Source organism: Oncorhynchus keta, chromosome 26 (genome assembly GCF_023373465.1).
Source record: "Oncorhynchus keta strain PuntledgeMale-10-30-2019 chromosome 26, Oket_V2, whole genome shotgun sequence".
Classification (NCBI taxonomy): domain Eukaryota; kingdom Metazoa; phylum Chordata; class Actinopteri; order Salmoniformes; family Salmonidae; genus Oncorhynchus; species Oncorhynchus keta.
Window position 1 is genome coordinate 44,471,579 of NC_068446.1, and position 27,915 is coordinate 44,499,493.

The 27,915-nt window shown below is 44.0% G+C and overlaps 1 protein-coding gene and 1 long non-coding RNA gene across 32 annotated transcripts; one reads left to right on the forward strand and one right to left on the reverse strand.

The window, feature by feature from the left end:
- The first annotated feature begins 1,082 nt into the window (after positions 1-1,082).
- LOC118382825 (acyl-CoA Delta-6 desaturase-like) lies at positions 1,083-27,904 on the forward strand. Of its 31 annotated transcripts, XM_052481017.1 has the most exons (18): positions 1,094-1,311; positions 1,639-1,741; positions 2,100-2,411; positions 9,015-9,125; positions 10,418-10,615; positions 10,849-10,950; positions 11,296-11,421; positions 12,317-12,377; positions 12,501-12,577; positions 14,507-14,604; positions 14,759-14,855; positions 16,290-16,369; positions 24,775-24,900; positions 25,034-27,404; positions 27,473-27,506; positions 27,541-27,574; positions 27,609-27,676; positions 27,779-27,904. In XM_052481017.1, the coding sequence occupies exons 3-14, from the start codon at positions 2,175-2,177 to the stop codon at positions 25,083-25,085; spliced, it is 1,365 nt and encodes a 454-aa protein (XP_052336977.1). In that variant the 5' UTR covers positions 1,094-1,311; positions 1,639-1,741; positions 2,100-2,174; the 3' UTR covers positions 25,086-27,404; positions 27,473-27,506; positions 27,541-27,574; positions 27,609-27,676; positions 27,779-27,904. The 31 variants fall into 31 exon arrangements, with proteins under 31 accessions (XP_052336979.1, XP_052336980.1, XP_052337001.1 ...); XM_052481016.1 differs by lacking the exons at positions 27,473-27,506; positions 27,541-27,574; XM_052481018.1 differs by having other exon boundaries at positions 2,110-2,411; positions 27,541-27,904.
- Positions 17,076-18,174, reverse strand: LOC127912163 (uncharacterized). The gene is made up of 4 exons (XR_008081222.1): positions 17,658-18,174; positions 17,322-17,545; positions 17,210-17,265; positions 17,076-17,097 (listed from the first exon to the last, which is right to left on the reverse strand). It is a non-coding gene; the product is annotated as an uncharacterized LOC127912163 (long non-coding RNA).
- Positions 27,905-27,915: the final 11 nt, after the last annotated feature.

The following is a 27,915-nucleotide window of genomic DNA, read 5'->3' on the forward strand; positions in this document are numbered from 1 at the left end:
AACAAGCTCTTTGTGCACAACATTTGAGAGAAACAAGCTCTTTGTGCACAACATTTGAGAGAAACAAGCTCTTTGTGCACAACATTTGAGAGAAACAAGCTCTTTGTGCATAGGGAACATTTGAGAGAAACAAGCTCTTTGTGCATAGGGAACATTTGAGAGAAACAAGCTCTTTGTGCACAACATTTGAGAGAAACAAGCTCTTTGTGCATAGGGAACATTTGAGAGAAACAAGCTCTTTGTGAACAACATTTGAGAGAAACAAGCTCTTTGTGCATAGGGAACATTTGAGAGAAACAAGCTCTTTGTGAACAACATTTGAGAGAAACAAGCTCTTTGTGCATAGGGAACATTTGAGAGAAACAAGCTCTTTGTGCACAACATTTGAGAGAAACAAGCTCTTTGTGCACAACATTTGAGAGAAACAAGCTCTTTGTGCACAACATTTGAGAGAAACAAGCTCTTTGTGCATAGGGAACATTTGAGAGAAACAAGCTCTTTGTGCATAGGGAACATAGGGAACATTTGAGAGAAACAAGCTCTTTGTGCATAGGGAACATAGGGAACATAGGGAACATAGGGAACATAGGGAACATAGGGAACATAGGGAACATTTCTGGGATAATTTTGTTTCAACTCATGAAACACTTTACATGTCGTGTTTTATATTTTTGTTTTGTGTATTGTAATTTTACGTTATTTTATTTATTTTAATGAATGTAGTTCTGTATCTGTCTATTCATGTTGTGTATTTATGTCATGTTTTATGTTTTGTTAGACCTTAGGAAGAGTAGAAGCAGCTTTGCCTGTAGCCAATGGGGATCCGGATAAAATACTACACAGGAAAGCATCAGGGAGGGGCAGTCCTTTCTTCTTGAGACAGCATGTAAACACTCACCGTGTCAGGGGCGGGGCCCTGATTGCGTCCAAGAACGTCCTGATTGGTTGGAATAGGTAAATTATTGACATAGGAAAGTGATTGACAGACGAGAAAGCCAATCAGATAGAGAGGGGGATGCCTTTTTTTTTTTTTTTATAAAATTCGGAAAGGCTGTTATGAACCAATTGCAGATATGGCAGCAGGCTAGTGAAACAACTCTATTGGACTAGAGACCCTCGAATGATCGGCTTTGAATTGTATAGTGAACGAGTGGGTGAATGCCTGAGTGAGCTATAGGAACGAAATATACCGTTAGGAGTCTGCTGATGATTTGATTGGCTAGATGATGAGACGGGTGATCAGAAAGAAGTAAATGTATTTTTATGAATAAGAGACGTAGCGAGGAGAGGATTGCACAACTGGAAATGCTGGTGAGTGCAGCTATTCCATTCATTCTGTAGCCACATCATCGTTGTATAATTGCGTTATATTGTTGATCACAATATAGCCTGATTTAATTTAATGTCATGTAGCCTGGGGATTTCTGTAGCGGCTGACACGACTATTGGATTGTATCATGTGTGTCATTATACAGACATTAACATGAAACACTCATAAAGGTTTGCACTGTGTTTTATATAAAACTCGGGAACAGAAGAGGAGTCCATGCCCACACAATGGCGTTATCTTTTTTGTTAGAAAAGGAACTCCACAGAATTACAGGACCCAGACTGGCTGACATTCTTGCGCCTCTACAGGTATTCGTCATTCGATATTTTCAGCAACTGAATTGAACAACACATTTTGTTGTACAACGCTGTCTGGAAAACATCTCCCTTCCCTCTGGCAGAAGAATCGCAGGTTAGCGTTTTTCGTCATGAATGTTGTTCTGGAGGCAGCTCTGCAGAATGGTCAATAGCTAGCACAGTCACAGTCATCAAATCAGATTTTAAACCTAACCCTAATCTTAAATTAAGACAAAAAAGCAAATGTTTGTTTTTATTAATTTTTTTATATAGCCAATTTTGACTTTGCAACTGGCTTATCTAGTGGAAATCTCTCAGATCTGCCTCCAGGACAAGACTCATCCCAATAAACATCAAACTGTAGAAGTCACACCATTTTACCATCTGGGTGTGACTTGGCTCAGACAGCATGATCTGATTCTGATTCCATTCCCTGACTTCCTCTCTGTACGTTGCATTTGACTGGTCCTCAGTGTGTTTCAGTTGGACAGACTGGACAGAGCGCTGCTGACACAGCGACGGTGTGAGTGGAACAGAGAGAACCGAGGATGGGGGGCGGAGGTCAGCAGACAGAGTCAAGCGAGCCGGCCAAGGGTGACGGGGTTGGGCCCGGTGGAGGGCGAGGTGGCAGTGCAGTCTACACCTGGGAAGAGGTTCAGAAGCACTGCCACAGAAGCGACCAGTGGTTGGTCATCGACAGGAAGGTCTATAATATTACCCAGTGGGCGAAGAGACACCCGGGGGGCATCAGGGTCATCAGTCACTTTGCTGGAGAAGATGCCACGGTCAGTAGCCTAACTATGGAAGTTGTTGGTGAAGTTATTCCAAGAAGACTGTTGCAAATGTTATAATGTTGTAGGTATGACATATTACAGTAGTTGTTAGTGGATCGTACATTATGACTCTATTACATATTACACTAGTTGTTAGTGGATCGTACATTATGACTCGATTACATATTACACTAGTTGTTAGTGGATCGTACATTATGACTCTATGACATATTACAGTAGTTGTTAGTGGATCGTACATTATGACTCTATTACATATTACACTATTTGTTAGTGGATCGTACATTATGACTCTATTACATATTACACTAGTTGTTAGTGGATCGTACATTATGACTCTATGACATATTACACTAGTTGTTAGTGGATCGTACATTATGACTGTATGACATATTACACTAGTTGTTAGTGGATCGTACATTATGACTCTATGACATATTACACTAGTTGTTAGTGGATCGTACATTATGACTCTATTACATATTACACTAGTTGTTAGTGGATCGTACATTATGACTCTATTACATATTACAGTAGTTGTTAGTGGATCGTACATTATGACTCTATGACATATTACACTAGTTGTTAGTGGATCGTACATTATGACTCTATTACATATTACACTAGTTGTTAGTGGATCGTACATTATGACTCTATGACATATTACACTAGTTGTTAGTGGATCGTACATTATGACTATTACATATTACACTAGTTGTTAGTGGATCGTACATTATGACTCTATTACATATTACACTAGTTGTTAGTGGATCGTACATTATGACTATTACATATTACACTAGTTGTTAGTGGATCGTACATTATGACTCTATTGCATATTACACTAGTTGTTAGTGGATCGTACATTATGACTCTATGACATATTACACTAGTTGTTAGTGGATCGTACATTATCATAATGACATATTACAGTAGTTGTTAGTGGATCGTACATTATGACTCTATTACATATTACACTATTTGTTAGTGGATCATACATTATGACTCTATTACATATTACAGTAGTTGTTAGTGGATCGTACATTATGACTCTATGACATATTACAGTAGTTGTTAGTGGATCGTACATTATGACTCTATGACATATTACACTAGTTGTTAGAGGATCGTACATTATGACTCTATGACATATTACACTAGTTGTTAGAGGATCGTACATTATGACTCTATTACATATTACAGTAGTTGTTAGTGGATCGTACATTATGACTCTATTACATATTACACTAGTTGTTAGTGGATCGTACATTATCATAATGACACATTACAGTAGTTGTTAGTGGATCGTACATTATGACTCTATTACATATTACACTAGTTGTTAGTGGATCGTACATTATGACTCTATGTCATATTACAGTAGTTGTTAGTGGATCGTACATTATGACTCTATGACATATTACACTAGTTGTTAGTGGATCGTATGACATATTACACTAGTTGTTAGTGGATCGTACATTATGACTCTATGACATATTACACTAGTTGTTAGTGGATCGTACATTATGACTCTATTACATATTACACTAGTTGTTAGTGGATCGTACATTATGACTCTATGACATATTACAGTAGTTGTTAGTGGATCGTACATTATGACTCTATTACATATTACACTAGTTGTTAGTGGATCGTACATTATGACTCTATGACATATTACAGTAGTTGTTAGTGGATCGTACATTATGACTATTACATATTACACTATTTGTTAGTGGATCGTACATTATGACTCTATTACATATTACAGTAGTTGTTAGTGGATCGTACATTATGACTCTATTACATATTACACTAGTTGTTAGTGGATCGTACATTATGACTCTATGACATATTACAGTAGTTGTTAGTGGATCGTACATTATGACTCTATGACATATTACACTAGTTGTTAGTGGATCGTACATTATCATAATGACACATTACAGTAGTTGTTAGTGGATCGTACATTATGACTCTATTACATATTACACTAGTTGTTAGTGGATCGTACATTATGACTCTATTACATATTACACTAGTTGTTAGTGGATCGTACATTGTGATAATGACTTATTACACTAGTTGTTAGTGGATCGTACATTATGACTCTATTGCATATTACACTAGTTGTTAGTGGATCGTACATTATGACTCTATGACATATTACAGTAGTTGTTAGTGGATCGTACATTATGACTCTATGACATATTACACTAGTTGTTAGTGGATCGTACATTATGACTCTATTGCATATTACACTGGTTGTTAGTGGATCGTACATTATGACTCTATTACATATTACACTAGTTGTTAGTGGATCGTAAATTATCATAATGACATATTACAGTAGTTGTTAGTGGATCGTACATTATGACTCTATTACATATTACACTATTTGTTAGTGGATCATACATTATGACTCTATTACATATTACAGTAGTTGTTAGTGGATCGTACATTATGACTCTATGACATATTACAGTAGTTGTTAGAGGATCGTACATGATGACTCTATGACATATTACACTAGTTGTTAGTGGATCGTACATTATGACTCTATTACATATTACACTAGTTGTTAGTGGATCGTACATTATGACTCTATTACATATTACACTAGTTGTTAGTGGATCGTACATTATCATAATGACACATTACAGTAGTTGTTAGTGGATCGTACATTATGACTCTATTACATATTACACTAGTTGTTAGTGGATCGTACATTATGACTCTATGTCATATTACAGTAGTTGTTAGTGGATCGTACATTATGACTCTATTACATATTACAGTAGTTGTTAGTGGATCGTACATTATGACTCTATTACATATTACAGTAGTTGTTAGTGGATCGTACATTATGACTCTATGACATATTACACTAGTTGTTAGTGGATCGTACATTATGACTCTATGACATATTACACTAGTTGTTAGTGGATCGTACATTATGACTCTATGACATATTACACTAGTTGTTAGTGGATCGTACATTATGACTATTACATATTACACTATTTGTTAGTGGATCGTACATTATGACTCTATTACATATTACAGTAGTTGTTAGTGGATCGTACATTATGACTCTATTACATATTACACTAGTTGTTAGTGGATCGTACATTATGACTCTATGACATATTACACTAGTTGTTAGTGGATCGTACATTATGACTATTACATATTACACTAGTTGTTAGTGGATCGTACATTATGACTCTATTACATATTACACTAGTTGTTAGTGGATCGTACATTATGACTATTACATATTACACTAGTTGTTAGTGGATCGTACATTATGACTCTATTGCATATTACACTAGTTGTTAGTGGATCGTACATTATGACTCTATGACATATTACACTAGTTGTTAGTGGATCGTACATTATCATAATGACATATTACAGTAGTTGTTAGTGGATCGTACATTATGACTCTATTACATATTACACTATTTGTTAGTGGATCATACATTATGACTCTATTACATATTACAGTAGTTGTTAGTGGATCGTACATTATGACTCTATGACATATTACAGTAGTTGTTAGTGGATCGTACATTATGACTCTATTACATATTACACTAGTTGTTAGTGGATCGTACATTATGACTCTATGACATATTACAGTAGTTGTTAGTGGATCGTACATTATGACTCTATTACATATTACAGTAGTTGTTAGTGGATCGTACATTATGACTCTATTACATATTACACTAGTTGTTAGTGGATCGTACATTATCATAATGACACATTACAGTAGTTGTTAGTGGATCGTACATTATGACTCTATTACATATTACACTAGTTGTTAGTGGATCGTACATTATGACTCTATGTCATATTACAGTAGTTGTTAGTGGATCGTACATTATGACTCTATGACATATTACACTAGTTGTTAGTGGATCGTACATTATGACTCTATGACATATTACACTAGTTGTTAGTGGATCGTACATTATGACTCTATTACATATTACACTAGTTGTTAGTGGATCGTACATTATGACTCTATGACATATTACAGTAGTTGTTAGTGGATCGTACATTATGACTCTATTACATATTACACTAGTTGTTAGTGGATCGTACATTATGACTCTATGACATATTACAGTAGTTGTTAGTGGATCGTACATTATGACTATTACATATTACACTATTTGTTAGTGGATCGTACATTATGACTCTATTACATATTACAGTAGTTGTTAGTGGATCGTACATTATGACTCTATTACATATTACACTAGTTGTTAGTGGATCGTACATTATGACTCTATGACATATTACACTAGTTGTTAGTGGATCGTACATTATGACTCTATGACATATTACACTAGTTGTTAGTGGATCGTACATTATCATAATGACACATTACAGTAGTTGTTAGTGGATCGTACATTATGACTCTATTACATATTACACTAGTTGTTAGTGGATCGTACATTATGACTCTATTACATATTACACTAGTTGTTAGTGGATCGTACATTGTGATAATGACTTATTACACTAGTTGTTAGTGGATCGTACATTATGACTCTATTGCATATTACACTAGTTGTTAGTGGATCGTACATTATGACTCTATGACATATTACAGTAGTTGTTAGTGGATCGTACATTATGACTCTATGACATATTACACTAGTTGTTAGTGGATCGTACATTATGACTCTATTGCATATTACACTGGTTGTTATTGGATCGTACATTATGACTCTATTACATATTACACTAGTTGTTAGTGGATCGTAAATTATCATAATGACATATTACAGTAGTTGTTAGTGGATCGTACATTATGACTCTATTACATATTACACTATTTGTTAGTGGATCATACATTATGACTCTATTACATATTACAGTAGTTGTTAGTGGATCGTACATTATGACTCTATGACATATTACAGTAGTTGTTAGAGGATCGTACATGATGACTCTATGACATATTACACTAGTTGTTAGTGGATCGTACATTATGACTCTATTACATATTACACTAGTTGTTAGTGGATCGTACATTATGACTCTATTACATATTACACTAGTTGTTAGTGGATCGTACATTATCATAATGACACATTACAGTAGTTGTTAGTGGATCGTACATTATGACTCTATTACATATTACACTAGTTGTTAGTGGATCGTACATTATGACTCTATGTCATATTACAGTAGTTGTTAGTGGATCGTACATTATGACTCTATTACATATTACAGTAGTTGTTAGTGGATCGTACATTATGACTCTATTACATATTACAGTAGTTGTTAGTGGATCGTACATTATGACTCTATGACATATTACACTAGTTGTTAGTGGATCGTACATTATGACTCTATGACATATTACACTAGTTGTTAGTGGATCGTACATTATGACTCTATGACATATTACACTAGTTGTTAGTGGATCGTACATTATGACTATTACATATTACACTATTTGTTAGTGGATCGTACATTATGACTCTATTACATATTACAGTAGTTGTTAGTGGATCGTACATTATGACTCTATTACATATTACACTAGTTGTTAGTGGATCGTACATTATGACTCTATGACATATTACACTAGTTGTTAGTGGATCGTACATTGTGATAATGACTTATTACACTAGTTGTTAGTTAATGTTAGTTAATAATGATCTTAAAGCTGCAATATGCAAATGTTTAATAAGCAGTTCTATCTGTTCTATTTCTATGCTTCCTGTTCTTAAATTTTCGATTTTTGGGAATATTTTACTTTCGGTTTTGTTGTTTGTTTGCTGAGATATGCAAATATTTTTTGTTTATGAAAAAGTTATTTCCCATTTTTTCTCATCAATGATTCTCTTCATAATGATGATACATCTACATGATTCTCTTCATAATGATGATACATCTACATGATTCTCTACATAATGATGATACATCTACATGATTCTCTTCATAATGATGATACATCTACATGATTCTCTACATAATGATGATACATCTACATGATTCTCTACATAATGATGATACATCTACATGATTCTCTTCATAATGATGATACATCTACATGATTCTCTTCATAATGATGATACATCTACATGATTCTCTTCATAATGATGATACATCTACATGATTCTCTACATAATGATGATACATCTACATGATTCTCTTCATAATGATGATACATCTACATGATTCTCTACATAATGATGATACATCTACATGATTCTCTTCATAATGATGATACATCTACATGATTCTCTTCATAATGATGATACATCTACATGATTCTCTTCATAATGATGATACATCTACATGATTCTCTACACTATACTTGCTTGTTTTGTCACATAAACTGATATTAGGGCGAACTATTAGAATTGTAACAACCAGGAAACTGCGGAGCGATTTCTGCATGATGCGTCTTTATTTAATCACACGACGAATATTAATTATATTTTTGTACTAATGAATATTTATATGTATTTCTCTTAAACAACAAATAAAGGACATGAGGGATATTTGCATATATTTCATTTGCATATTGACAAACAACATAGATTGATCGATGTCTCTAATTTCTAGGAAGCATTTTCCGCATTCCATCCCGATCCTAATTTTGTCAGGAAGTTTCTGAAGCCGTTGCTGATTGGAGAGCTGGCACCGACAGAGCCCAGCCAGGACCAGGGGAAAAACGTGAGGAGGCCCATCTTTATCTCTCTCCCTCTACAGCATCACACCCATAACATACATCGTTGTAGGCTACATAATGTGAAGCCTACAGCATCTCTCCCTCTGACACAGCATCACTCCCACTCTAACATACTGTAGGTTTAGGAAGGGACCCGGGGACCAACGTGAGGCCTGTCTTTCTCTGGCTGATAGGGAATTACATGCTTCTCAGACTGAATGCTGTACAGTTTCTACAATGTGTCAGAAGACCCGGGGACCAAGTCGTGTGTCATCTTCAGTCGTCTACTATAATAACTAGATCACATTATACCCGCCTGTCTATGTGCCCAGATGGCCCTATAACTAGATCACATTATACCAGCCTGTCTATGTGCCCAGATGCCCCTATAACTAGATCCCATTATAGCAGCCTGTCTATGTGCCCAGATGCCCCTATAACTAGATCACATTATACCAGCCTGTCTATATGCCCCTATAACTAGATCACATTATACCAGCCTGTCTATATGCCCAGATACCCCTATAACTAGATCACATTGTACAAGCCTGTCTATATGCCCAGATTCCCTGCTGTCTTACTGCTGTCTTTCTGTTACTTCTATTTCCTTACCCTTCTTCTTCCTCTTCTTCTTCCTCTTCTTCTCTACAGGTTTCTCTTCTCAATTTATACTGTCCTTCTCCCTCTCCTGTCCTTCTCCCTCTCCTGTCCTTCTCCCTCTCCTGTCCTTCTCCCTCTCCTGTCCTTCTTCCTCTCCTGTCCTTCTCCCTCTCCTGTCCTTCTCCCTCTCCTGTCCTTCTCCCTCTCCTGTCCTTCTCCCTCTCCTGTCCTTCTTCCTCTCCTGTCCTTCTCCCTCTCCTGTCCTTCTCCCTCTCCTGTCCTTCTCCCTCTCCTGTCCTTCTCCCTCTCCTGTCCTTCTTCTCCCTCTCCTGTCCTTCTTCCTCTCCTGTCCTTCTCCCCTCTCCTGTCCTTCTCCCTCTCCTGTCCTTCTCCCTCTCCTGTCCTTCTCCCTCTCCTGTCCTGTCCTTCCACTCCCTCTCCTGTCCTTCTCCCTCTCCTGTCCTTCTCCCTCTCCTGTCCTTCTCCCTCTCCTGTCCTTCTCCCTCTCCTGTCCTTCTCCCTCTCCTGTCCTTCTCCCTCTCCTGTCCTTCTCCCTCTCCCTCTCCTGTCCTCTTCCTCCCCTCCTCTCCCTCAATTCCCATCTCTCTACCATCATCCATCTTCCTCCTGGTTCATCTACTTTGAGAAAGATCCCATTACATGTGTATTGATTATTGATCACCTCTAATCCATACAGGCAGTACTGGTGCAGGACTTCCAGGCCCTGCGCGACCGTGTGGAGAGTGAGGGTCTGCTCCGTGCCCGCCCCCTCTTCTTCAGCCTCTACCTGGGCCACATCCTGCTACTAGAGGCCCTGGCTTTGGGCCTGCTCTGGGTCTGGGGGACCAGCTGGAGCCTCACACTGCTCTGTTCCCTCATGCTGGCCACGTCTCAGGTACCATTACAGTATTATTAGGGAGTACAAGAAGATATTTGACAGGCAGATTCAAAGGTTAGGCATAGGGATCGAAGGTTAGCGTTAAGGTTAGGGTATTAGGTTAGGGTTACGATTAAGGTGAAGGTTAGGGGTGTTGAGGTTAGGTTAGGGTAAGGGTTTAGCTTAGCGATAGGGTTACCAAACCACCTTTCAGACACCATTCAAATTCTGCCTTTCTTTTTCCCTCTCAGGCCCAAGCTGGCTGGCTGCAGCATGACTACGGCCACCTGTCAGTCTGCAAGAAATCTAGTTGTAATCACGTACTGCAAAAGTTTGTCATTGGACACCTAAAGGTAGGCTGCTGGACAATGGTTGGACATTTGACAATACTGTTTCTTTAGGCGGATCTTCTGCTACTCTTTGGATAAGTTAACCGGACACCGTTTAAACCTAGTTCTAGACTGAAAACCATTCTCAATGGATAATCAGCTTTGAAATAACATTTTACTCCAGGACTATGCTAAATCTTTGGTCAGGAAACTGTCCCCTTCACTTTCCTACATTCACCAGAGCAGTGTTACATTTCCAAGTTCACTGCTATACATTAGCCTTATTTTGTGTCGTGTCCAACAGGTGTAAGTTATAGTAAGTGTAATTGTGTGTACCATTAATAAGTAACAGTAGCTGTGTGTTTCCAGGGTGCCTCTGCTAACTGGTGGAACCATCGTCACTTCCAGCACCACGCTAAGCCCAACGTGTTTAGTAAAGATCCTGATGTCAACTCACTGCATGTCTTCGTCCTGGGAGACAAACAGCCTGTAGAGGTAGTTATCACTATAGTATATTTGTGATTCCTGCCCCAACTGGACTCACAACCTTAGTGCTTTATGACCCATCTGACTTCCTGTCATATTTGAATAATAATCTAAATATTCATGTATAATTATTAATGTAGTATTTAAATATCCATGTAATAGTTAATTCAATTAATGTCATTTTTATGAAATAACCATGTAATAATATCCATGTAATAGCTCATTAATTTAATGTGATATTCATGAAATAACTATGTAATAATATCCACGTAATATTCAAATATCCATGTCATAGCTCATTAAATTAATGTAATATTCATGAAATAACTATGTAATAATACTAGTGTAGTATTTAAATATCCATGTAATAGCTCATTAATTAAATGTAATATTCATGAAATATCCGTGTAATAATATCCATGTAGTAGCTCATTAATTAAATGTAATATTCATGAAATATCCGTGTAATAATATCCATGTAGTAGCTCATTAATTAAATGTAATATTCATGAAATAACCGTGTAATAATATCCATGTAGTAGCTCATTAATTAAATGTAATATTCATGAAATAACCGTGTAATAATATCCATGTAGTAGCTCATTAATTAAATGTAATATTCATGAAATAACCGTGTAATAATATCCATGTAGTAGCTCATTAATTAAATGTAATATTCATGAAATAACCGTGTAATAATATCCATGTAGTAGCTCATTAATTAAATGTAATATTCATGAAATAACCGTGTAATAATATCCATGTAATAGCTCATTAATTTAATGTGATATTCATGAATTAACCGTGTAATAATATCCATGTAACGGTTTGTCTCAGTCGTGTTAAAACGGTATTCGTGTTTCTGTGTAAGACCCATCTGACTCCTTGTCTCTGTCTATTGCAGTATGGTATAAAGAAGTTGAAGTACATGCCCTACCATCACCAACACCAGTACTTCTTCCTCAGTAAGTTGCTGAACACGTTTCATGGATTTCTGTATAGAATCACATCAACTTCCATTGAACAGGTAAAATACAGACCACTGTATGTAATGTATGTAATACCAATATTATCCTTCTGTGTTCCAGTTGGACCTCCACTACTTATTCCAGTGTATTTCCACATCCAGATATTGCGGACCATGTTTTTACGACAGGACTGGGTGGTGAGATTTCATACCAACTAATTGTAGACCTAATCCTCTTCATACCCATCTGGAACATAAGGGCTTCCATGAGAGAGTAATGATATGATGGTTAGGACTGAGCGTGGCTGAGGTGCACCTATGACCAGCTCGGAAAGCAGATTGCATAGCGGAAAGGTACGGTGGGATTCGAAATCGTTGGTGATCTGTTTGTTAACTTGGCTTTCGAAGACCTTCGAAAGGCAGGGCAGGATACATATGACTATGCGAACACCTGGGGGCACTAAATCCTTGTTCGTTGCTCACTAAAGCTAGTGAGCAATAATATTGTACTACCAACAACACACTGACTGTACCATCAGAAATGACTAAATCAAATCAAATTTTATCACATACACATGGTTAGCAGATGTTAATGCGAGTGTAGCGAAATGCTTGTGCTTCTAGTTCCAACCGTCCTTCAACAAGTAATCTAACAATTTCACAACAACAACCTTATACACACACAAGTGTAAAGGGGGAATGAGAATATGTACATATAAATATATGGATGAGCGATGGCCGAACAGCATAGGCAAGATGCAGTAGATGATATAGAGTACAGTATATACATATACATATGAGATGAGTAATGTAGGGTATGTAAACATTATATTAGGTAGCATTGTTTAAAGTGGCTAGTGATATATTTTACATCATTTCCCATCAATTCCCATTATTAAAGTGGCTGGAGTTGAGTCAGTATGTTGGCAGCAGCCACTCAATGTTAGTGGTGGCTGTTTAACAGTCTGATGGCCTTGAGATAGAAGCTGTTTTTCAGTCTCTCGGTCCCCAGCTTTGATGCACCTGTACTGACCTCGCCTTCTGGATGATAGCGGGGTGAACAGGCAGTGGCTCGGGTGGTTGATGTCCTTGATCTTTATGGACTTCCTGTGACATCGGGTGAACTATCTTCCTCATCACCGTGATAATTGTTGCTTTGCAGTCATCCTATAGGGGAATAGGGGAATGATTTTAGCAACAAAAAAAATGGGATGCATGCCAGCAAAGCCACTACACAACACTAAACAATACATTAATTGCACTGTAATGGTGACAAACGGTGCCCACAAACTGTTAGGGCTGACATATAGCTGTCCCTTCATCTTACCACTGCAACACCTGGCTATCAGCGGAGCCTTGTCTGGCAGCGAAACTGTTCATTCAGCCTCATTTACTGCCTTTAAAAAACATAGCTGATATGGCTGACTCGCTTAAACAAATGTGGTTTCTAATGACAATTGAGATGTACAAACTGTGGCATAAGGGGACGACAAGCGGATAAGAGGCAATCTGTAATTTAGTTTAAGACTTTAATGAGCGAGTTAGGACGGACATAGTCAATATAACTATTTGTTTAGCGCTTCTGAAATGTACCGGGACAGAATTCAGAACACGGGCCGTTCTTCAAGTGTTCAAACTGTACACCAAGTCAGAACCGTAGGATAAATAAAGGGGGATATAAGCAGACATGGAAAGCTTTTAAAATATTAAATGATAACATGTCTCTAAACCAGGCTGTAGGCTACATGTGCACCACCAAGTCAGAACAGTAGAGTAAGTTATGAGGGGGGAAAGAACCAAATTGTTAGGTTGAGGCACATGGGCTACTAACCGCTTACTACACAACATACAGTTGTATTACTTTCTTAGCTACAGTATACATATCTGCCTGGCATATTACATCATCAACCAACTTGTTGTGTAATGTCTATGTCCAATGGCCGATGAGCATCGATACGTTCCATCTATCATTTCTAATAAATGTGGGGCTCAAAAAATTAATGATGTGTTGCCACTGGGTAGGAACCCCAGATGTATAATGTCTGGCCTAATACCAATCTTTGTCTTCTGTGAAGGATCTGGCGTGTTCATGTCTGTCTGTAATACCAATCTTTGTCTCCTGTGAAGGATCTGGCGTGGTCGATGAGTTTCTACCTTCGCTTCTTCTGCTGTTACTATCCCTTCTTTGGTTTCTTTGGCTCAGTAGCATTGATCAGCTTCGTCAGGTAAAGTATGAACTGAGAGGGAGCTCAAAGATTAACTCATTCATTCGTTGTATTCAAACTATCTACAGTATTAGAAAACAACACAATGCTGTGCTTCATGTAATAATGTAACGTAATATTGTGGCTGAATAATTATATTGTACTGTATATATAGGTTTTTGGAAAGCCATTGGTTTGTATGGGTGACCCAGATGAATCACCTTCCTATGGAGATGGAACACGAGCGACACCAGGACTGGCTCACCATGCAGGTAACATGTCATTAATAGACACCAGGACTGGCTCACCATGCAGGTAACATGTCATCATTACTAGACACCAGGACTGGCTCACCATGCAGGTAACATGTCATCATTACTAGACACCAGGACTGGCTCACCATGCAGGTAACATGTCATCATTACTAGACACCAGGACTGGCTCACCATGCAGGTAACATGTCATCATTACTAGACACCAGGACTGGCTCACCATGCAGGTAACATGTCATCATTACTAGACACCAGGACTGGCTCACCATGCAGGTAACATGTCATCATTACTAGACACCAGGACTGGCTCACCATGCAGGTAACATGTCATCATCACTAGACACCAGGACTGGCTCACCATGCAGGTAACATGTCATTATTACTAGACACCAGGACTGGCTCACCATGCAGGTAACATGTCATCATTACTAGACACCAGGACTGGCTCACCATGCAGGTAACATGTCATCATTACTAGACACCAGGACTGGCTCACCATGCAGGTAACATGTCATTACTAGACACCAGGACTGGCTCACCATGCAGGTAACATGTCATCATTACTAGACACCAGGACTGGCTCACCATGCAGGTAACATGTCATCATTACTAGACACCAGGACTGGCTCACCATGCAGGTAACATGTCATCATTACTAGACACCAGGACTGGCTCACCATGCAGGTAACATGTCATCATTACTAGACACCAGGACTGGCTCACCATGCAGGTAACATGTCATCATTACTAGACACCAGGACTGGCTCACCATGCAGGTAACATGTCATCATTACTAGACACCAGGACTGGCTCACCATGCAGGTAACATGTCATCATTACTAGACACCAGGACTGGCTCACCATGCAGGTAACATGTCATCATTACTAGACACCAGGACTGGCTCACCATGCAGGTAACATGTCATCATTACTAGACACCAGGACTGGCTCACCATGCAGGTAACATGTCATCATTACTAGACACCAGGACTGGCTCACCATGCAGGTAACATGTCATCATTACTAGACACCAGGACTGGCTCACCATGCAGGTAACATGTCATCATTACTAGACACCAGGACTGGCTCACCATGCAGGTAACATGTCATCATTACTAGACACCAGGACTGGCTCACCATGCAGGTAACATGTCATCATTACTAGACACCAGGACTGGCTCACCATGCAGGTAACATGTCATCATTACTAGACACCAGGACTGGCTCACCATGCAGGTAACATGTCATCATTACTAGACAACTGATCTAGGATCAGGTCCCCCCTGTCCATACATTCATATTCATTATTATTAAAGGCTAAACTGATCCGGGAACAGCAGTCCTGAGTACAGGTCCAGGAGTGTTTTCCGGGGCTGTGCCTTCTGTAGTTCTCCAGCAGAGGGAGCTGTAACGTGTCTCTTTCTCTGGTCTTAGTTGAGTGCTACTTGCAACATTGAACAGTCAACCTTCAACGACTGGTTCAGTGGACACCTCAACTTTCAGATTGAACACCAGTAAGTGAAACAAATATCCCACCTTACTGTTGTCTGTCAAACAGTATATACAGTATTGTCGTGTCTTTGGCATCATTAAACTGAAGACTGTTAGTTTATCAAATCAATTCTCTGTACTTATTATTACGTGATTAACTAATCAGGTAAATGTAATTAACTAGGAAGTCGGGGCACCAAGGAAAAATATTCAGATTTCAAAGTTATAATTTTCTTAATATGACTTTCAGATATTTTAATATCTGATCAATTAGTCTTCTAATTCATTAATTATTCTTTACCTCATGTTAAGTCTCATTCCAAACGTCGTAAATTGTTGGTTATCTGCACGAACCCAGTCTTCACTATGAATCATCCATACATCAATTGTCTCAATCATGTATTTATTAACTAACTAAATAATCACAGAAATGCATCAACAAACAAACAAAGTAGATATGGTTACAAGGCAATGATAGGGGATGTGCCCTAGTGGGCTAAACCGGCATCGCGGCTTGGTAGACAAAGGGACTGAGAAGGGCGCCAAAGATAAGACAACGACACAGTTGATAATTATAACAATTGACGTGCTAATCCTTTGTATTGTCTCATGAGTTTCACAAAATTGTACAAAACGGACCAGTTCGTAGCTGGATTCTTCCTCGACCATGAACACATTCTCCAAAACATGGACATTGTTCAGTTCTCAAGTTCTGTGATGTGGAAGAGGTTCCTTTGTTCTCCTGTGGAACCTTCTCTCTATACTGTCTGGCCATCAGGTCAGAGACTCCTCTAGGAATGTATGAACCTTCTCTCTATACTGTCTGGCCATGAGGAGAGAGACTCCTCTAGGAATGTATGAACCTTCTCTCTATACTGTCTGGCCATCAGGACAGAGACTCCTCTAGGAATGTATGAACCTTCTCTCTATACTGTCTGGCCATCAGGTCAGAGACTCCTCTAGGAATGTATGAACCTTCTCTCTATACTGTCTGGCCATGAGGAGAGAGACTCCTCTAGGAATGTATGAACCTTCCCTCTATACTGTCTGGCCATGAGGACAGAGACTCCTCTAGGAATGTATGAACCTTCTCTCTATACTGTCTGGCCATGAGGAGAGAGACTCCTCTAGGAATGTATGAACCTTCTCTCTATACTGTCTGGCCATGAGGACAGAGACTCCTCTAGGAATGTATGAACCTTCTCTCTATACTGTCTGGCCATGAGGACAGAGACTCCTCTAGGAATGTATGAACCTTCTCTCTATACTGTCTGGCCATGAGAACAGAGACTCCTCTAGGTATGTATGAACCTTCTCTCTATACTGTCTGGCCATGAGGAGAGAGACTCCTCTAGGAATGTATGAACCTTCTCTCTATACTGTCTGGCCATGAGGACAGAGACTCCTCTAGGAATGTATGAACCTTCTCTCTATACTGTCTGGCCATGAGGACAGAGACTCCTCTAGGAATGTATGAACCTTCTCTCTATACTGTCTGGCCATGAGGACAGAGACTCCTCTAGGAATGTATGAACCTTCTCTCTATACTGTCTGGCCATGAGGACAGAGACTCCTCTAGGAATGTATGAACCTTCTCTCTATACTGTCTGGCCATGAGAACAGAGACTCCTCTAGGTATGTATGAACCTTCTCTCTATACTGTCTGGCCATGAGGAAAGAGACTCCTCTAGGAATGTATGAACCTTCTCTCTATACTGTCTGGCCATGAGGACAGAGACTCCTCTAGGAATGTATGAACCTTCTCTCTATACTGTCTGGCCATGAGGACAGAGACTCCTCTAGGAATGTATGAACCTTCTCTCTATACTGTCTGGCCATGAGGACAGAGACTCCTCTAGGAATGTATGAACCTTCTCTCTATACTGTCTGGCCATGAGGAGAGAGACTCCTCTAGGAATGTATGAACCTTCCCTCTATACTGTCTGGCCATGAGGACAGAGACTCCTCTAGGAATGTATGAACCTTCTCTCTATACTGTCTGGCCATGAGGAGAGAGACTCCTCTAGGAATGTATGAACCTTCTCTCTATACTGTCTGGCCATGAGGACAGAGACTCCTCTAGGAATGTATGAACCTTCTCTCTATACTGTCTGGCCATGAGGAGAGAGACTCCTCTAGGAATTTATGACCTGCCTAACAGAGCCTGGGTGTAGGGGGAAGAGAGAGAGGTGGTGCAGAGAGAGGGGGATGGTGCAGAGAGAGGGGGATGGTGCAGAGAGAGGGGGATGGTGCAGAGAGAGGTGGTGCAGAGAGAGGTGGTGCAGAGAGAGGGGATGGTGCAGAGAGAGGGGATGGTGCAGAGAGAGGTGGTGCAGAGAGAGGTGGTGCAGAGAGAGGGGATGGTGCAGAGAGAGGGGGATGGTGCAGAGAGAGGGGGATGGTGCAGAGAGAGGGGATGGTGCAGAGAGAGGGGATGGTGCAGAGAGAGGGGGATGGTGCAGAGAGAGGTGGTGCAGAGAGAGGTGGTGCAGAGAGAGGTGGTGCAGAGAGAGGGGATGGTGCAGAGAGAGGGGATGGTGCAGAGAGAGGGGGATGGTGCAGAGAGAGGGGGATGGTGCAGAGAGAGGGGATGGTGCAGAGAGAGGGGATGGTGCAGAGAGAGGTGGTGCAGAGAGGTGGTGCAGAGAGAGGGGGATGGTGCAGAGAGAGGGGGATGGTGCAGAGAGAGGGGGATGGTGCAGAGAGAGGGGATGGTGCAGAGAGAGGGGGATGGTGCAGAGAGAGGGGGATGGTGCAGAGAGAGGGGATGGCAGAGAGAGGGGATGGTGCAGAGAGAGGGGATGGTGCAGAGAGAGGGGGATGGTGCAGAGAGAGGGGGATGGTGCAGAGAGAGGGGATGGTGCAGAGAGAGGGGATGGTGCAGAGAGAGGGGATGGTGCAGAGAGAGGGGATGGTGCAGAGAGAGGGGGATGGTGCAGAGAGAGGGGATGGTGCAGAGAGAGGGGGATGGTGCAGAGAGAGGGGGATGGTGGTGCAGAGAGAGGGGATGGTGCAGAGAGAGGGGGATGGTGCAGAGAGAGGGGGATGGTGCAGAGAGAGGGGATGGTGCAGAGAGAGGGGATGGTGCAGAGAGAGGGGATGGTGCAGAGAGGGGGATGGTGCAGAGAGAGGGGGATGGTGCAGAGAGAGGGGATGGTGCAGAGAGAGGGGATGGTGCAGAGAGAGGGGGGGATGGTGCAGAGAGAGGTGGTGCAGAGAGAGGGGGATGGTGCAGAGAGAGGGGATGGTGCAGAGAGAGGGGGGATGGTGCAGAGAGAGGTGGTGCAGAGAGGGGATGGTGCAGAGAGAGGGGGATGGTGCAGAGAGAGGGGATGGTGCAGAGAGAGGGGGATGGTGCAGAGAGAGGGGATGGTGCAGAGAGAGGGGATGGTGCAGAGAGAGGGGGATGGTGCAGAGAGAGGGGATGGTGCAGAGAGAGGGGGGATGGTGCAGAGAGAGGGGGATGGTGCAGAGAGAGGGGGATGGTGCAGAGAGAGGGGATGGTGCAGAGAGAGGGGGATGGTGCAGAGAGAGGGGGATGGTGCAGAGAGAGGGGGATGGTGCAGAGAGAGGGGATGGTGCAGAGAGAGGGGATGGTGCAGAGAGAGGGGATGGTGCAGAGAGAGGGGGATGGTGCAGAGAGAGGGGGATGGGGCAGAGAGAGGGGGATGGTGCAGAGAGAGGGGGATGGTGCAGAGAGAGGGGGATGGTGCAGAGAGAGGGGATGGTGCAGAGAGAGGGGGATGGTGCAGAGAGAGGTGGTGCAGAGAGAGGGGGATGGTGCAGAGAGAGGGGATGGTGCAGAGAGAGGGGATGGTGCAGAGAGGGGGATGGTGCAGAGAGAGGGGGATGGTGCAGAGAGAGGGGGATGGTGCAGAGAGAGGGGGATGGTGCAGAGAGAGGGGGATGGTGCAGAGAGAGGGGGATGGTGCAGAGAGGGGATGGTGCAGAGAGGGGGGATGGTGCAGAGAGAGGTGGTGCAGAGAGAGGGGATGGTGCAGAGAGAGGGGATGGTGCAGAGAGAGGGGATGGTGCAGAGAGAGGGGATGGTGCAGAGAGATGGGGGGGATGGTGCAGAGAGGGGGATGGTGCAGAGAGAGGGGGATGGTGCAGAGAGAGGGGGATGGTGCAGAGAGAGGGGGATGGTGCAGAGAGAGGGGGATGGTGCAGAGAGGTGGGAGGGGGGGGATGGTGCAGAGAGAGGGGGATGGTGCAGAGAGAGGGGGATGGTGCAGAGAGAGGGGATGGTGCAGAGAGAGGGGATGGTGAGAGAGGGGATGGTGCAGAGAGAGGGGATGGTGCAGAGAGAGGGGATGGTGCAGAGAGGGGGGATGGTGCAGAGAGAGGGGGATGGTGCAGAGAGAGGGGGATGGTGCAGAGAGAGGGGATGGTGCAGAGAGAGGGGATGGTGCAGAGAGAGGGGATGGTGCAGAGAGAGGGGGATGGTGCAGAGAGAGGGGATGGTGCAGAGAGAGGGGATGGTGCAGAGAGAGGGGATGGTGCAGAGAGAGGGGATGGTGCAGAGAGAGGGGGATGGTGCAGAGAGGGGGGATGGTGCAGAGAGAGGGGATGGTGCAGAGAGAGGGGATGGTGCAGAGAGAGGGGGATGGTGCAGAGAGAGGGGATGGTGCAGAGAGAGGGGGATGGTGCAGAGAGAGGGGATGGTGCAGAGAGAGGGGGATGGTGCAGAGAGAGGGGATGGTGCAGAGAGAGGGTGCAGAGAGAGGGGGATGGTGCAGAGAGAGGGGATGGTGCAGAGAGAGGGGGATGGTGCAGAGAGGGGGGATGGTGCAGAGAGAGGGGATGGTGCAGAGAGAGGGGATGGTGCAGAGAGAGGGGATGGTGCAGAGAGAGGGGGATGGTGCAGAGAGAGGGGGATGGTGCAGAGAGAGGGGATGGTGCAGAGAGAGGGGATGGTGCAGAGAGAGGGGATGGTGCAGAGAGAGGGGATGGTGCAGAGAGAGGGGATGGTGCAGAGAGAGGGGATGGTGCAGAGAGAGGGGATGGTGCAGAGAGAGGGGGATGGTGCAGAGAGAGGGGGATGGTGGAGAGAGGGGATGGTGCAGAGAGAGGGGGATGGTGCAGAGAGAGGGGATGGTGCAGAGAGAGGGATGGTGCAGAGAGAGGGGGATGGTGCAGAGAGAGGGGATGGTGCAGAGAGAGGGGATGGTGCAGAGAGGGGGATGGTGCAGAGAGAGGGGGATGGTGCAGAGAGAGGGGATGGTGCAGAGAGAGGGGATGGTGCAGAGAGAGGGGGATGGTGCAGAGAGAGGGGATGGTGCAGAGAGAGGGGGATGGTGCAGAGAGAGGGGGATGGCAGAGAGAGGGGGATGGGCAGAGAGAGGGGATGGTGCAGAGAGAGGGGATGGTGCAGAGAGAGGGGGATGGTGCAGAGAGAGGGGATGGTGCAGAGAGAGGGGATGGTGCAGAGAGAGGGGATGGTGCAGAGAGAGGGGATGGTGCAGAGAGAGGGGATGGTGCAGAGAGAGGGGATGGTGCAGAGAGAGGGGGGATGGTGCAGAGAGAGGGGATGGTGCAGAGAGAGGGGGATGGTGCAGAGAGAGGGGTGCAGATGGGTGCAGAGAGAGGGGGATGGTGCAGAGAGAGGGGATGGTGCAGAGAGAGGGGATGGTGCAGAGAGAGGGGATGGTGCAGAGAGGGGGGATGGTGCAGAGAGAGGGGGATGGTGCAGAGAGAGGGGATGGTGCAGAGAGAGGGGATGGTGCAGAGAGAGGGGATGGTGCAGAGAGGGGGGATGGTGCAGAGAGAGGGGGATGGTGCAGAGAGAGGGGGATGGTGCAGAGAGAGGGGGATGGTGCAGAGAGAGGGGATGGTGCAGAGAGAGGGGATGGTGGAGAGAGGGGATGGTGCAGAGAGAGGGGGATGGTGCAGAGAGAGGGGGATGGTGCAGAGAGAGGGGAGATGGTGCAGAGAGAGGGGATGGTGCAGAGAGAGGGGATGGTGCAGAGAGAGGGGGATGGTGCAGAGAGAGGGGATGGTGCAGAGAGAGGGGATGGTGCAGAGAGAGGGGATGGTGCAGAGAGAGGGGGATGGTGCAGAGAGAGGGGATGGTGCAGAGAGAGGGGGATGGTGCAGAGAGAGGGGGATGGTGCAGAGAGAGGGGGATGGTGCAGAGAGAGGGGGATGGTGCAGAGAGAGGGGATGGTGCAGAGAGAGGGGATGGTGCAGAGAGGGGGATGGTGCAGAGAGAGGGGATGGTGCAGAGAGAGGGGATGGTGCAGAGAGAGGGGGATGGTGCAGAGAGAGGGGGATGGTGCAGAGAGAGGGGATGGTGCAGAGAGAGGGGATGGTGCAGAGAGAGGGGATGGTGCAGAGAGAGGGGATGGTGCAGAGAGAGGGGGATGGTGCAGAGAGAGGGGGATGGTGCAGAGAGAGGGGATGGTGCAGAGAGAGGGGATGGTGCAGAGAGGGGGGGATGGTGCAGAGAGAGGGGGATGGTGCAGAGAGAGGGGATGGTGCAGAGAGGGGGATGGTGCAGAGAGGGGGATGGTGCAGAGAGAGGGGGATGGTGCAGAGAGAGGGGATGGTGCAGAGAGAGGGGGATGGTGCAGAGAGAGGGGGATGGTGCAGAGAGAGGGGATGGTGCAGAGAGAGGGGGATGGTGCAGAGAGAGGGGGATGGTGCAGAGAGAGGGGGATGGTGCAGAGAGAGGGGATGGTGCAGAGAGAGGGGATGGTGCAGAGAGAGGGGGATGGTGCAGAGAGAGGGGATGGTGCAGAGAGAGGGGGATGGTGCAGAGAGAGGGGATGGTGCAGAGAGAGGGGGATGGTGCAGAGAGAGGGGGATGGTGCAGAGAGAGGGGATGGTGCAGAGAGAGGGGATGGTGCAGAGAGAGGGGATGGTGCAGAGAGAGGGGGATGGTGCAGAGAGAGGGGGATGGTGCAGAGAGGTGCAGAGGGGGGATGGTGCAGAGAGAGGGGATGGTGCAGAGAGAGGGGATGGTGCAGAGAGAGGGGGATGGTGCAGAGAGAGGTGGTGCAGAGAGAGGGGGATGGTGCAGAGAGAGGGGGATGGTGCAGAGAGAGGGGGATGGTGCAGAGAGAGGGGGATGGTGCAGAGAGAGGGGGATGGTGCAGAGAGAGGGGGATGGTGCAGAGAGAGGGGGATGGTGCAGAGAGAGGGGGATGGTGCAGAGAGAGGGGATGGTGCAGAGAGAGGGGATGGTGCAGAGAGAGGGGGATGGTGCAGAGAGAGGGGGATGGTGCAGAGAGAGGGGGATGGTGCAGAGAGAGGGGATGGTGCAGAGAGGGGGGGATGGTGCAGAGAGAGGGGGATGGTGCAGAGAGAGGGGGATGGTGCAGAGAGAGGGGGATGGTGCAGAGAGAGGGGGATGGTGCAGGAGGGGGATGGTGCAGAGAGAGGGGGATGGTGCAGAGAGAGGGGGATGGTGCAGAGAGAGGGGATGGTGCAGAGAGAGGGGGATGGTGCAGAGAGAGGGGATGGTGCAGAGAGAGGGGATGGTGCAGAGAGAGGGGGATGGTGCAGAGATGGTGCAGAGGGGGGATGGTGCAGAGAGAGGGGATGGTGCAGAGAGAGGGGATGGTGCAGAGAGAGGGGGATGGTGCAGAGAGAGGGGGATGGTGCAGAGAGAGGGGATGGTGCAGAGAGAGGGGGATGGTGCAGAGAGAGGGGATGGTGCAGAGAGAGGGGGATGGTGCAGAGAGGGGGATGGTGCAGAGAGAGGGGGATGGTGCAGAGAGAGGGGATGGTGCAGAGAGAGGGGATGGTGCAGAGAGAGGGGATGGTGCAGAGAGAGGGGATGGTGCAGAGAGAGGGGGATGGTGCAGAGAGAGGGGATGGTGCAGAGAGAGGGGGATGGTGCAGAGAGAGGGGATGGTGCAGAGAGAGGGGGTGGTGCAGAGAGAGGGGGATGGTGCAGAGAGAGGGGGATGGTGCAGAGAGAGGGGGATGGTGCAGAGAGAGGGGGATGGTGCAGAGAGAGGGGGATGGTGCAGAGAGAGGGGGATGGTGCAGAGAGAGGGGGATGGTGCAGAGAGAGGGGGATGGTGCTTGCTGTACCCAGAGGCCCACTTCATGACATATTTGTATGGTCATTTATCAGGTCACTGACTAAAGTTATAGTTTAAGCAGCATTCAGCTGCATTTATCTTAAATATAACTTGTTGTTTGTACTAAATACTCTACCTCGTAATAGTGTTTAGATACAATATTGATACAATCCTACTCAGAAACTGAGGTTTCTCTGATAGCGTTTTCTCTCTCTGTCTCTCCCTCCCTCTCTCTCCCTCTGTCACCTTCCCCCTGCCCCCGCCCCTCTCTGTCTGCCTCTTTCTCTCTCTCTCTCTCTCTCTCTCTCTCTCTCTCTCTCTCTCTCTCCCTCTCCCTCCTTCCTCCTCCCCCCCACTCTTTCTCTGCCTCTCTTTCTCTCTCCCCCTCTGTCTTTCAGTCTGTTTCCTACAATGCCCCGTCATAACTACCACCTGGTGGCTCCTCTGGTTCGTGCTTTGTGTGAGAAGCATGGCGTTCCCTACCAGGTCAAGACTTTGCAGAAAGGCATGACTGATGTTGTCAGGTAAAGTGTTTTAATGAATACTTGTATCGTGCTATTCCTCTGGGAATAGATTGTACATCATAAGGTGATACCTGCTGCTCTCAGTCTCCTATGTGATTTACCTGGTTCTTTGTCCACCTCTGTTCTTCTCCAGGTCACTGAAGAAGTCAGGGGATCTGTGGCTGGATGCGTATCTCCATAAATAAATCCCTTCCTGACTCTGGACGGGATTTAATCCATCGCAGATTAACGACCTGTGAACAGAGAGGACATTTCCTGGATGTTTTTGATGATAATGATCGCTGCAAACATTATTGTGATATAATTGTTTTAATCCTTGTCAGCAGTGAATGGGGATCCATAGCATAAATAGAGGGTTTATATAGTAGGGCCAGGCGTTTAAAAAAATAAAAAATAAAAAAATGTATTGACCAAAATTCCCAGCATTATCCACTGGGTTTGATGCAGGCAGAAAATCCTAGGAAATGCTCTGTAATTGACACAAGTCTCAGTCATTCCAGTCTGGTTGTCCCTTCGTTTCTGGTGGAGGGATCGCCTGAACCAGGGGAGGCGCAGCATATGAATCTTAATTTCACAAAAATTATTATTTGGCAGGGAATTCTATTTGTAGATCAGTGATTTTACACCTCGTTTTTCTCAAGCTGATCGCCTCCCAACAGACTCAATCCCTGATCACAGGAGGTTATATAAATGGGGCAATTAGGACACTTAAAGGGGGAAGACTACGAATCCAAGCAGACAATATAAGTGTACAATAAAACATCTCTATCGCTTGAAATTCCCCGCTGGGATGTTCTTTGCAGACAACAATATTTTCTGCAAAACCTGCAATTTAGCTTCACATTTTAAATGGAAAAACAGGATAGACAGGATAGACAGCCATCTGACATAATTATGCCGTCTCAGAAGAATGCTTCAACCTTGAAAGGTTGTGGGGGATATATAGTGAAACAGTCTCGTCCTTACATAACAAGACAACATCAATCAACAACAATATTTCACGACGTCTTCGTTGTCTGTTAATTAACAAATGGGTATGATAGTTATCCGAAAATGTAGAGGGTGGAATATAGACTATTTTCAGAATACTAATGGCTCGCCTATTTTCATTTACTATAGAAATAACACCTTTTATCCATCTCTGTTAAGACTTCAGTATCTGGAGAGATGCGCTTCTCCGCCTCCACAAGGTTCATGTAAAAGCGCAGCTACTCGGAGTCATATTCTAACACTGTCGAATAGTTCTCTGCCTGTAAATACACTCTATCAGCCAGAACGACTATAACATCTTCACCCAGCTCTCATACACAATGTGTGACAGTGGATTTGTCCGTTACTATGGAGATGCTTTCCGTTGTGTTTTTTTTCCGGGCTGCGCCTCGGTTCTTTTCACGTGTCTTAATGAAGGTGCGCAATTTGGGATTGTCAACTTTGTTTAGAGGGATGTTGGCGCTTGCAAAAGCAATATATATATATATATCCTCATCATTGACGTTTGTACACGTGTTTCATGAAAATGGCTAGTTTGTTCGGCTATATTTTCTTAGATAACATGCCTACTATTCCTATATAATTTTGATAACAGACAATGAGTAAGTAAAATATTTATTCCGATATATTTCCTCAGGTTAATCATTTGGTGCATTAGGCTAAAGTCTATGCTGTTGATGCACATATTAATAATCCACATCCGGTTGGGAATTGATTTTGAACTAATTGGATAATTATGTTAGATGATCACGGTGTGAGAAAGTGCTATATCGGACACGGGGTAGAAAAAGCCCAACCGAAGAACAACCAAAACGCCTGGCCCTAATCATTGGTGCCACCCTGTTTGAACAACATTTATGTATTTACGTATATTAAAATAAATATGTGTTTAAGCCTTATATTACATATATTTAAATATATGGACATATTACAAAATTGGCCTTTTTGATATATTTCTACATATATGTTTATATATTTAAATATATGGAAATACATTTTGAGAGCATGCTGTGGTAGCTAGTAAAATAAATGCCCAAATATATTTCATAAATATATGTTGCCATGTATTTAAATGAATGGAAATGTTTGCTTTTTACCTTAATGATACTGTAGCTAAGCTACATGAATAAAAACAATCAATGCGTAAAACTACAAAGGTCAGGACTGAATCACAATAGCCTGTTGTGGTATACTTTGAAAAGTCTGAATGAATAACTGACAACTAAAAAGAGTGGTTTCAATCATCTTTATTGTTGGCTCAAATAACTTGGTCCGTTGTTGAATTGTTACTTGGGAGTCAACGGAAGGTCGCATCTGAAACAATACAATGTATATAATTACCTCTGTGCTCTAAACATCTGAATGTGGAAATTATGTCTTTCTACATCCGGTTGATACTAACGACGTTGATTCCTTCACCTCCAGTGTGCATTTTCAGACTCACAAGTTGACAGTTACCCTGTTGATAATGCTGAGACAGGTTGACAGTTACCCTGTGGATAATGCTGAGACAGGTTGGCCGTTACCCTGTTGATAATGCTGAGACAGGTTGACAGTTACCCTGTGGATAATGCTGGGACAGGTTGGCAGTTACCCTGTGGATAATGCTGAGACAGGTTGACAGTTACCCTGTAGATAATGCTGAGACAGGTTGACAGTTACCCTGTGGATAATGCTGAGACAGGTTGGCAGTTACCCTGTTGATAATGCTGAGACAGGTTGACAGTTACCCTGTGGATAATGCTGAGACAGGTTGGCAGTTACCCTGTGGATAATGCTGAGACAAGTTGGCAGTTACCCTGTGGATAATGCTGAGACAAGTTGGCAGTTACCCTGTGGATAATGCTGAGACAAGTTGGCAGTTACCCTGTGGATAATGCTGAGACAGGTTGACAGTTACCCTGTGGATAATGCTGAGACAGGTTGACAGTTACCCTGTGGATAATGCTGAGACAGAGGATCAGTGAAACAATTCCCCACAAGATGAAGAATAAATAAGGTGTTAATGTTCAAATGTGTATTTGT